At 37.1% G+C, this 12528-nt stretch overlaps 1 protein-coding gene across 1 annotated transcript in view; it reads right to left on the bottom strand.

Annotated features, from left to right (window-relative positions):
* Positions 1 to 3004: 3004 nt before the first annotated feature.
* The window catches only part of LOC118984193 (transmembrane protease serine 11E-like), a 44151-nt gene continuing 34627 nt past the window's right edge, over positions 3005 to 12528 (bottom strand). Inside the window, exon 10 of the mRNA XM_037041968.1 lies at positions 3005 to 5495. Within this exon, the coding sequence (XP_036897863.1) occupies positions 5334 to 5495 (162 nt within the window). The 3' untranslated portion in view covers positions 3005 to 5333. The remainder of the gene's footprint in view (positions 5496 to 12528) is intronic.

Raw genomic sequence — 12528 nt, 5'->3', positions numbered from 1 at the left:
CAAGGAGGACATACAGAGGATCCAGAGACACATGAAAAGATGCTCAATATCACTAGCTATCAGAGAGATGCAAATTAAAACTACAATGAGATACCACTTTACACCGGTGAGAATGGCTATCATAAACAAAGCAATAAACAACAAATGTTGGAGAGGGTGTGGGGAAAAGGGGACTCTGGTCCACTGTTGGTGGGATTGCAGACTGGTACAACCATTATGGAAAACAGTATGGAATTTTCTCAGAAAACTAAAATTGGACTTGCCTTTTGACCCAGCAATTCCACTGCTGGGATTGTATCCTAAGAACCCTAAAACACCAATCCCAAAGAACCTATGCACCCCAATGTTCATAGCAGCACAATTTACAATAGCCAAGAGTTGGAAGCAACCTAGGTGCCCATTTTAGATATTTACAGATACTCTAATAAAGTCCAGAATTATAAAAATTAGGGCAAAGTACACTCTGAAGGCAATACTTTTCTACCCAAGAATTTCTTCATTTTCATTTTATATATATTGCTATATTTACTTGTTGTTACTATTTTTACCCTTTATTTAAGAAATCTTTTTTGAACATGGCCCATAAATAATATGATTTTTTTATAAACTGTGAAAGTTATAAAAATGAATCAGTCATGGTCCTACCCTTACAGAGCTTACAGTTCAGTGTTAAAATCAGATCTATTCACACATAGCCAAAAAACATGAGTAAAGAATATAAGTACAGAGAGAGAAGTTAAAAATGATAAGAAGCCATCTGAAAACAATATGGCAATTTCTCTAAAAACCAACCATGTACTTACCATTAATGTACTTGGGGTCATTAATCTCAGAGAAATGAACATCTATAGCCCCCCCAAAACCTACACATCCATGTTATAGTAAGTTTTTTAAAATAGCCAAAAACTGTAAACAACTTGAATGCCCTTCAGTGGATTAATACGTAAATAAACTGGTACATCCATACCATGCAATACTCTGCAATAGACTTCCGGCCAATGGAGATGTAGATAGACACACTGTGCCTCCTTGCACAACCAAAATTAAGGACAACAAAAATTTAGAAACAAAAAAACAGCCAGAACTGACAGAAAATTAAACTTTACAGTAGTCCTACAACCATTCACCCAGACCAGTAAGGGGGCAGAGTTGGTGGCCAGCAGAGAGAGGTTGAGACAGGAAACAGTGGTGACTAGCAGACCAGGGCACGCAGGCTGTGGCTGGCAGAACCTGGGCTTGGGGTGGCAACAGGCAGACCCAGTGAGGTGTTCAAGGCGGCTGGCTGACCTTGGTCACACATTCGTGTGCAGATAAACCAGTCGAAAATGGGGAATGAGACAGAGCACACAATCCAGGGCCCCAGCAATGAGAAATAAAGCCTAAAAGCACCAATTGAAATCACTTGTCGGGGCTGAGGTGCCAGGAGAGACTCCCAGACTCACAGGAGAGTTTGTTGGACAGACCCAGAGGGTCCTAGAACTCACACAAGCCCACTCACCCAGGAATCAGCACCAGAAGGACCCTATTTGCTTGTGGGAAGCAGCAGAAGGGACTGAAATTCAAGAGAGAGCAGAGCAAGTGCCATTGTTTCCTCTCTGACCCCGCCCCCACAGACAGCGTCACAACCCAGCAACTGGGTTGCCCCACCCTGGTGAACACCTAAGGATCCACCCCTCATATGTAAAAGGCACAACCAGACCAAAAAAAAATGGCTCAAATGGAAGAACAGATCAAAACCCCAGAGCAAATATAACTAAGCAATCAAGAGATAACCAACCTATCACATGCACAGTTCAAAGCACTGATTATCAGGATGCTCACAGAATTGAGAATTATTCAAAATACTCTGAAACAATAAAAAATAATAAACTATTGACACACATACTTTGGATTGATCTCAGGGAAATTATGATGAGTGAAAAAAGCCAACCTGCAAATGTTATGTACTCCCTGATTCCTGTTATGTACCATTCTTGAATTGATAAAATGATAAAGATATAGGACAGATGAGTGGTAACCAGGGATTAGAGATGGAGGGTGGAGGCAGGGAGGAAACTAGGTGGCTGTGAGTAACATAAAGAATTGCTACGATCCAACTATTGTATACATTGACTCTGGTGGTGGTCACACAGATCCACATATGTGATAAAATTACATGAAACAAAATACACAGTCACACACATAATTGCATGCTTTATAAACTGGTGAAATCTTACCAGGGTTGTTATATTGTCTTAACATCAACTTCATAGTTGTGATATTTTATTATTGCTAAGCAAGATGTTACCACTGGGGGGAAATTGGTTAAAGGATACACAGCATCTCTATGTATTGTATTTTATAGCTGTACATAAGTCTATGGTTATTTGAAAATTAAAAAAAAAAGTTGCTTAATGGTAAGGGATTTTAGAAAAGCTGTTATGTTCACTTGAGGGAGTCAAGGAAGACTTCAGGGTGGAGGCATCATTTAAAAGACAATAGATTTTTATGTAGTAATTACTCTATGGTTAATAAGGTTGTCTTTAAAAGTTGAAATGAAAAATTACAATGACAGAGAAAAACTTGACAATATGTTTTAGAATTATCCTAATAATTTTTTTGTAGAATCAGAATTAAACAAGAAAATAGCCATTCTCTTAGTCTAGTTATTTCTACATTTCAAAAATACTTATTCATCTACTGTGCAGGGTGGAGGGAAGTGAAGGGGGGAATGGGACAACTGTAATGGCATAATCAATAAAATATATTTTAAAAAATATTTATTCATCCTACTATGATCAAGTACCAATTATTCAAAGCAAGACTGTAGTTTCATTACAAGAACAATTACAATAACACCATTTCTTGAGCACCTACTGTGTTCCAAAACCAACCATTTGATGTAAAATACTGAGTGTTTGAATAAGTAGTTTAAGTCACACAGTGTAAAATCTGACATAACTCCTTAAAATCAATGTGTAAAAAATAATAACGCTATGCTTTCTAAATAACACAAAAATAAAAGAGCAGTTCAACAACGTTTATTGAAAGACTATTGAAAGTACAAAGCTCTTCACTAGGCCATGTGGGAGGAGACATAGAAGAGAAATCACCAGACCTTTTGTACAATTAGTAAATATCATTTTGATCGTGACAACTTTCTCCAATTAAAAGGTTAAAACATACATTTCCAATAATGTTTAAACCCTTTCCGTGATATCTTTCAAAAGAAGTTATCATTTAAAAAATATCCTGTATTACTACCTATTACTCTTGCACATTGTTTGAAATATTGCTTATATTTTCACAGTGACTCAACCTGTGTTTCTAATATCCTTTGAAAATATAAAAATATTTTTCTAAGAAATATAATGCCATTGTGAAATCAGACTTCTAAAATTGATCAATTTAAACTTCTTCAAGTTAGTTTGCAGAGGAAATTCTTCCTGTCACTTGTCAATTTTATTTTAGCTTGGAAAATCACCTCTAGAAATCTGTAAAATACTAATCATGATTCCAGTATACATGGATTTGTTTTTAAGTGTCTTTCCATAAATTGTATTCTTTTGGTTTTACGAGACTCTCACACAGAATTTCTACTGGTTTTCATGATTACTTAAAGCTAGTGGACCTCGCGCCTCCCTAGGTCTTCTGGCAGCCTGCGGGTGCCACCTACAGGCCAGACTTCAGAATACACTGAAATAAGGAGAATCGATTTTTTAATGGAACACTGAGTAATTTAGTTTAAAATATACTTAAATCTTAGTTTAAAATGTATCACTTCCCTCATTTTTCTTATTTTTCAACATATTTTATTACATGGAACAAAAATAGTTTCTGTAAAATATTTAACACTATCAATTCATGTCAGTTTTTGTATTTTAGTCAAGTGCTTAAACGTTATCAGCTCACCATCCCCATGTTATTTGGGTCAATTAAGGTCAAATGTTCTTGATAAGGTTAATTTCATACTGGATTCAGTATAACACAGAGCTGTGTTAGCAGCTGTGTACAATGAGGGACGGAACGAAAGATCCAGTGACCTCTCACCATTGACATTACGTTTGCCTTGACACCAGCCCCGACGTCTCTAACAGTTCAATAGTGGCTCACCAAGACTGAAGTTATGATAACTAGGTGTTTATTCTTCCACTTTGTATCCAAGCAGTTAGCAATTCAGTGTCATTCTAGATGCAAAGTCAGCTTCCAGAATACCTTCCCTATGATACCATCTCACCTGAACCCAGATAAGCCCATAGTGCAAGCATGGCATGGAAACACAGTAGTGGGAAAGAAGGTCTGCAATTATTTCAAAGTGTTGGAAACGAAGCTACAGAAATAAATGTGTGGAAGAGCTCTAGCTTCATTTCATGACCACATCTACATACTCACATCTGGACTTCATTCCCACTCAAGGCCTTGCAGTGTGGGAAGGCTTCAAATACAAATACACAAGCACTTGGTGATAATCCCATTTCATTGACTGTTTTGAACCAATTCTCTCTTCATTCCCTCCCACTCAACCACACTGACTTACCACATATGTTATGCTGGTCGTTCTTAAGTAAATTTTCATTTTAGCCTCAGATTTTTAAAGAATTTGCAATAAATTAGTTAGTGACATTTCTCCATCTTTTCCTGTTTCATGGACTATCATAACATCAAGCAAACGAGAGATTTATTATTTTATTATATATTAACATCTTCAGCAGTGAAATGTTAAATAAATATTACTTGCTATATATAGTTTGTATAATTATTCTTAGTCATAAGGAAAGAGAATATTCCCCACATTTATATCTGTGGTTATTTGACTGGGAGGAAAAGCTACAACTAGTTTTTGTCTGTATTTCCTTAATTTAGTTCCCATTCTTTGTTCATCATGAAGTGTTCAGAATTCTGTCCCTGATTGACCTTTCATAATGAGTATGATCATTTTCCTTATTCTGTTCAGAAAAAAAAAATATTTTCCTGTAAATAAAAATGTAGTAGTGGTTTTTTTTGTATTTTCTTTTATTCTTTGTCCTGCCTTCAAGGTGGAATTTTAACAAGACAGAAGCTGGGGAAATGAAAGAAACCACTTCAAATTATATCTATGCATGAGAAACTTATATCAACAAGGCATAAGTGACATAAAACTTCTAGTAAATAAATGAATGCAAGTTGAGACAATTCATCTGGAAGAAGCAGGAGGCTTACATGTGGAGCAGAGCTAGGAAGGAAATTATGCATCAAGTAGACAATTTCATTTTTTTGTCAGGTTGAGGTGACCTACAAGGCTGCTTCTGCAATTCTGCATCTCTAAAAATGGCCTATAAACAAAAATACATTCCCCTCTACTAGGTTTTTTTCCCTTAGACACCAGTTTGGGAAGCGATCCAGTCCCGGAAGGCAGTCACTCTAGTGTAAACACCAGGCTTATTGGGTTGCCCACATTCATCTCCCCAGCTCACTATTCCAGCAAGGTACCAAATATCTCTAGCATCTGGACTAACCAGTGGTCCTCCAGAGTCACCCTAAAGGAGAAGAAAGAGATTAGTAATTAATCATTTATTCATTACAGAAATATTTGTTATTTTTCTTTTAACTTGAGTTTAATAAAAGAGTGGGTTTTCACAAGTTCTCGCTGTGTGCAAACGCACAAGTGATACCCTCTAAGTCATAAATCACATAAAGGAGAACCTTCACCACCTGAAGACTTGTCTTAGCCTCATGGTTCAGTATGCTGAGATTAAAGGCTCGATCTCTTGGGAGAACAGTATTTTCAATCTGTCTAGTACATCTGACAAAGTAATTACCATACTGGTTGCCTCTTTATCAAGGTCACATAGCTCCCCAAAGAAGGGGGATGAGTCTATTACTGATAATGAGCACCAACATCAGAGTCAAATGTGTGGGTTTATATCTCAAGTCTGGCCCTTCCCATCTGGCTAAGATCTTTATTTATTTGAAATGCTCCTAATAATACCTACCTCTGATGATTATTTTGAAGATTAAATAGAAGAGTGTGTAAAGTGCCTAGCATAGATCTTGGGACAAAGCAGAACTTTGCAAACTCATATACAAAACTGTAAACTGTCTCTATCTTGTGAACTCCAGAGGGCCATTTCCTTATTCAGGTCATACAAGCAAGGTACTGGCTAATCATTCTTTAGGTTCCTGGGATCTCGAGTCATTGACCACCCATTTAGTGTTCAGGTTTCTATGAAGCTCTTAATTAATTAATATATTACTTCATTAATACCTATAATTCTGGCAACAAAACCTGAGGTTGGGTTTCATTTTGTCCATTTTAGCAGTAAGGAAACTGACACTCATAAAAATTAAGTAGCTTGTCTAATGCCACATGCTGGTGACAGAACCTGAAATTGAATCTAGAAGCTCATGTTTTTCCCCTCAACATTTTACTAACTTCCTTGCAAATTTTCTTTTATCCTTGTAAAAATATTAACAATACTCATAATAGCTGCATTTTAAACAATGTGTTTGTAATTTTTGAAACAATTATCAATAAGTGTTGACTGATGCCTTCATCTGTGGAAGGACGAGACACAGAAAGATTGGACACATGGGGGCTTTGCCCTCAAGGGGCCTACAATTTATTTACAGAAATAGCATGTACCATATGATGCTATTAAAAAATAAACCATTTTGATCATTGAAATCAAGGTTATATGAAGGTAGAGCAGAGTAGCATGAGGAAACAGTAAATGTCAGAGAAAATAAAGTTTAAGAGATGAAATGAAGAAGTCTGAGAATAAAGTAATCAAAGAAAAAGTGTGGCAGTGTATCCAACAGTATTACAAGATGAAAAATAAGGTGATGTCCAGCAAGTATCAAGTAGGGAAAGCTATAGTCTGTTCTGCCATCATCAGTGATGGATGTGACGGTTTATGTATGTTCTGTGTTTCGTCTCATGCAGGGGAGCCAAAATAATGGAGGAGAATTATAATCTTCAGGTGAAAACAAAAGGCAATCAACTCAGCTTTCCAGGGGCAGAAGCCTTTGGGGCTCTATTTCAACAAAATGTTTAAAAACTACCCGTGCCTAGTCCTACCCCCACCCATGTAAACATACACACACACACACAGACGCACATCAGCCTTGCTTAGTTCTTAGATCTTGGCAGTTTGTGCTTCCTCCCCTGATCAAGGCCACATTTCCATTCGCATTGTCTCAGCCCCAGCAAGCCGGTGCTTCCACTCATTGTTTCTGTGCATTTTTAACATCCCCTAAATCAGCCATCAGACACCCTGGGCATTCTGCCTGCCTATACCATCCAAGTTATTTTTCAAAGTACAATTATTTGTTGTTGTTAATTCTCTGGTTACAAAGTTGCAAAGCTTTTGCAGAGTCTGTTGACCTGTTTCTAATGCTATTTATTCCATAAATCCGATTAATGTTAGTGAGTCACTTAGTGAGAAATGGAATAGGAAGTTTATTCAGGAAAGCACAAAACAAGGAACTTTTGACAGAAGAGGCCAAACCAGGAAGCAACTTTAGAGATCAAGATATTAAGGAATGAAGGAATCAATTGAGGTGTTAACAAAAAGAATGCAGGCAAAAGAGATAAATCTGGAAGATATGATAAAGAGGAAAAATATTCTAGGGCTTGATCAAGTCCATGTGAAGAAGATAGAAAAGACCCCAACAATAAGAAACCCGATAATATGAATAAGAAGCTTGAAAATGGAAACTCTGGTTAACATTTCATGATGCCTGTTGAGTTTGTGGTCACACTAACACAAATGTTAGTCTGATATTAAAAACTTAAAACGTAAATGAAAATAGCTTGGGAGTAGATGGAAATGTGAGACTACATTTGGGCAAAAGGTGAATTCTGGACACGTAGATTTGGAAGCCAGTAAAGTGACACTGTGTTTAAAAAATAGTTGGCTTCTTTGAGTGAATACATAGAGAGCAGAGAAAAATTTCACCTGAGACCTGAGTCTTAAGGGATAGCCAGACTTAGAGAGAGGATGAGAAAGAAGAAACTAGAATTGGATGCTGTGGCAGGGGCTGGGGTAAGGGGGAGTATATTTCAGAATCATAGAACCCTATGAAAGATCATATTCTAATAGCTGAATATCACTGAGATGGGAAAGAGTAAGAGACCCAAGTAAAGATTTTTGCATCTGAGGTTATTGATAATTTTTGAGATATTAAAATATAGGGAGCAGGTTAAGTACCAAAATTGTGGATGCTGGACATAAAAGAAGAAAAAAGTGGCTCCTAAATCCCTCCAAAGATAGAAAAGTAGGGCATTATGATTACAGGTACAAACTTGGTTCCTCATCTTTAATTTCCCAAATCTATAAAGAACATTCACTTTTAACACCGTCATCAAAATGGCATTGTAGAATATGAGATATTTTCAGACAAAACTATATGATATCTGTGATTTATTTCAAAATAGATCTAGAATTTCGACATGGAGGGGTGGTTTGAGGGCAATGTGTTAGGAAACACAGATTGGCCTCATGAGTGGAATAAGATGAAATAAGATTGGCTGTGAGTGGAAACTGTTGAAGCTGGGTAATGAGTACATGGGGTTTGCTATAATGTTGTGTCTACATTTACATACATTTGAAATTTCTGTAATGAAATTTTAAAAATAAAAGACTAAAGAAGCATACAGATGTTCCCCCTGAAACTCTGAAGAAGAAAGTTACTATAAAGAGAGACTGAGGTATTTGAAGGATGATCACAAATGATAACGAAGAGTGTGAAAGCACAAGATGTTTTCAATAGTTTTAGTAAAATTGGAGGCAAGTAGGATGAAGAGGATTAAGATGAAACAAGATCTAAATAATATCCTAACAATGATTATAGACCTGTTTTTTATGTTTACCCAAAAGTCAAATAAAATACAGTTGAGTCTCATTATTCACAGTAGTTATAGTCTATGAAGTTGCTGCTTACACTGAATTAGTGAATAATAAATCATCACTGCTCATGTAGAGTTAAGTTGCCATGAGCATTTGGTTAGATTTTTATCAAATGATCCATACATAACCATATCTCATGTGTGTTTCTGTTTCAAGTCACCTTTTTTAACATGTGTTATTGATTCATTACCATCAAGCTCACAGCCAACAGCACTGTAACTCATGCCTGAATGAGGTTTATCTGACATACATATTTTCTCCGCAAGGCATGTTGCAGCCTTCTTGCACTTCGCTTCAGAACTATACATGTGGGTACTATTTTAAATAGCAAAATTACCAACAAAAAGCATAAAAATGTGCAAAATGTAGCATTAAATAGACCACAAAAAGGAGACAGGTTAATGGTATTAAAGTTAAACAAGAGGGCAACCTCACCTTTTGTGACCTGAGGTGGGAGTGTGTTCACTGGGTAACAATTTTTTTGCCACTCTGCTCACATTCATGAATGATCATGAAAGCTCCTTGAGGATTGACTTTGGGTTTTCAAAGAAATCTTAGCAAGTACATGAATGTACATGTAGGGAATCTGCAAATAATGAGGATCAAGTATATTTTCCAAAGGATCTTTTATTAAGTTGCTTTTATTTTAGTAGGTTTATTTATAGAATCAACTTAAATTTCCTGTAGGATTTTGTAATACACTCAATCTACATTGTTTCATGTCTTCCTTTATGAACAAACAGCCTCAGAGCAGGGGTGGGGGGAGAATCACAATGTAACGAGTTTAACCTTGAGCATTTGCCAGTAGTGTGCAGAAAGGTCAATTGGGCAAAAGAGTTTAATATAACCAACTGAACAACACCCACACGACTGGTCCAGAAGTAAAAGTTGGGAAAGGCCTATGGTGAAGTCAGCTGTGCATTAAGGGAAGTGAAGCCAATGAAGAGAAAAAAACACGTGCAGTATGTATGTGAGAGAGAGAAGAAAAGTGGAAAGTTACAAAAATAAGAGTATCAAAAATTCATTATGTCCACTCTTTGAATCCAGACTGCAAAGCACATTGAATAGCATGGAACTTCAGAGACCACTATGAGGCTTAGAGAACACATTGAACATAAGGTCTGTTTAATCACAAAATAAAAATTATAAGGGTATTTAAAGACATACCCAAGGAATTAGTTATTAATCCCCTTCAAGATTTGATCAGCAACATGCATAGAGACATAGAGTTCCTGGTTGTCACATAGGGCAAAGGTACAAAGTCAACAGTGAGAGCCCATGTGACAAAAAGCAAAATCATAATTCAGATGGGTGTCTATGCTGCGAACCAAGATGGAATATACTTATTCTCTCTACCCAAACTAAATCCATCTAAAAAGTATAAAACCCTGCATATTAGAAATAAAACAATGTAAAAAGTTTCTGAAAGATAGAGTGAAGAAGGCAGATAAACTAAAACACAGGACTCAGAGAATGGCATTGCAGTGAGCTCCCTGAACCTTGGATCATTTTTCCCCGTTTCACTTATCCTAGGCACAGAGCTAAAGAAACCAGCAACCTGGCAACCCAACAAGAGGAGAAAGTAAAAAAAAAAAAACTGTAAAGAAAAGCTTTCTTTCTCTAGAGATTAAAAAAAAAAGAAAGGAAGGAAGCAACCTAGGAAGACAAAATATCTTTTAGACATTATTCTCTCTACTCCAGCCAAACACAGAAAAACACTGTGGCCCCTTTCCAACTGGCATCAGCACTGGCCAAGTGGGGAGCTTAGATTCTGCCCTTACCAGGCTGTCTTCAGGTTTAATCCCTCACCAGACTGGTGTTAAAGGAGGCTCAGTGGGGAGCCAGACTGTCATCCATGCCAGGTGACAACAAAGGCCTCCTCTATCTCCCTTGCGGTTGACTAGCTGGGGAGCATGGACAATAGCCTAGGGGTAATGAGGCATAACTCTATTTCCCAGTAAAATGTCAGAGTAGACCTAGTAGAGAGTCAAGGCTCTACAAGTACCAAAGAGTAATGAGGCCACTATCCCATGATGTCAGTGGAGGCCAGAAGGGGAACAGGAACTGTGTCCTCCAGCCAGTGTGGGATCAGGCGAGGCCTACTGGGGAGCCTGAAATTCTACTACCATCCAGCAGTAATGGTGTCAAGACAAAATCAGTGGGGAATGAGGCAGCTCCTCTCTCCCCTCTCCAGTGTCGTATCAGAAGACGCTTGCTAAAATAGAAGATTTAATAAGATCCAGAGTCTCATAACAGTACTCAAAATGTCAGGGATGCATTTGAGCCTCACTCTCATACCAAGAATCAAGAAAATCTCAAAGGAGAGGAGGCAATCACAAACGCGGACCCTGAGATGGCACAGATGTCAGAATTATCTGACAAAGACTCTAAAGCAGCTGTCCCAAAAATGTCTTCATGAGCAGTTACCACATGCTTGAAACAATTTTTTTAAATCTTCAGCAAAGAAATAGCAAATATAAAAAAGGATCAAGTGGAAATTTTTGAACTAAAAAATAAAATGATCAAAACAAAAATTTAGAAAACTCAGTGGAGCCCTGACCAGCATGGCTCAGGGGTTAGATGCTGTCCTACAAAGGGAGAGGTCACTGGTTTGATTCCCGTTCAGGGCACCTGCCTGGGTTTCGGGCCAGGTCCCTGGTTGGGGGTGTGGGAGAAGCAACTGATAGATGTCTCTCTCACACATCTTTATTTCTCCCTCCGTCTCTCTCCTTTCCCCCCTTTCTAAAAATAAATAAAATCTAAAAAAACCCACTGAGTGGGCTTAACAGAAAAATGGAGATGACAGAATAAAAAATCAGTGAACTTGAAGATAAAATGATAAAAATACTCATCCCAAACAAGAGAGAGAAACAGAATGAAAAAATACAAACAAAAACAAAAACAACAGATGCTCAGGGACCTCTGAGACTCTAACAAAAGAATAACATTCTTGCCATTAGAGTCCCTGAAGAACATAAAAAAAAAAAAAACAGGGTGGGGCTAAAAAGTATTCAAAGAAATAATGGCTGGAAATTTCCCAAATTTATCAAGGGACATAAACCTGCAGGTTCAAGAGTTGATCAAACCCCACAATGGCTAACCCAGAGAAATCCATTCCAAGGCACATAGTGAAACTCCTGAAAACTAAAGACAAAAAAAAAAAATCTTGAACACAGTAAGTGAAAAACAACACCTCACCTATAAGGAAAAATAATTCTAGTATCAGCAGGTTCCTCATTAGAAATCAAGAAGGCCATGATTTATGTGCTGAAAGAAATGAGGTGTCAATCCCAAAATCTGTATCTAGCAAAATTATGCTTCAGAAATTAATGGGACGTTAAGTATTTTGCCAAACAAAGAAAATCTAAGGGAATTTGTCACCAGCAGATCTGCACTAAAAGAATAACTAAAGGAAGTTTCTGAAACAGGAAAGAAATTATTTTAAAAAGAATCTTGAAAAACTAAGGAAGAAAGAATGAAAATATTGGTAATAAACTTCCCTTTTCTTGAGTTTTCTATTGTTTTGGCACTTGAAGCAGAAATATTGTCAGATATAGTTCCAAATATATGTAGGGGAAATACTTACTAATATTTAATGTTATAAATGGGGAAGGATAGAGATATTTGAGGGGACGTTAATTTTACTGTTTTACATTTCATT

The sequence above is a fragment of the Sturnira hondurensis genome, unplaced genomic scaffold, assembly GCF_014824575.4.
Source record: "Sturnira hondurensis isolate 20B ecotype Veracruz unplaced genomic scaffold, ASM1482457v3 Scaffold0000566, whole genome shotgun sequence".
Classification (NCBI taxonomy): domain Eukaryota; kingdom Metazoa; phylum Chordata; class Mammalia; order Chiroptera; family Phyllostomidae; genus Sturnira; species Sturnira hondurensis.
The sequence above is the reverse complement of the archived record's forward strand: the minus strand, read 5'-3'. Positions and strand labels throughout refer to the sequence as shown.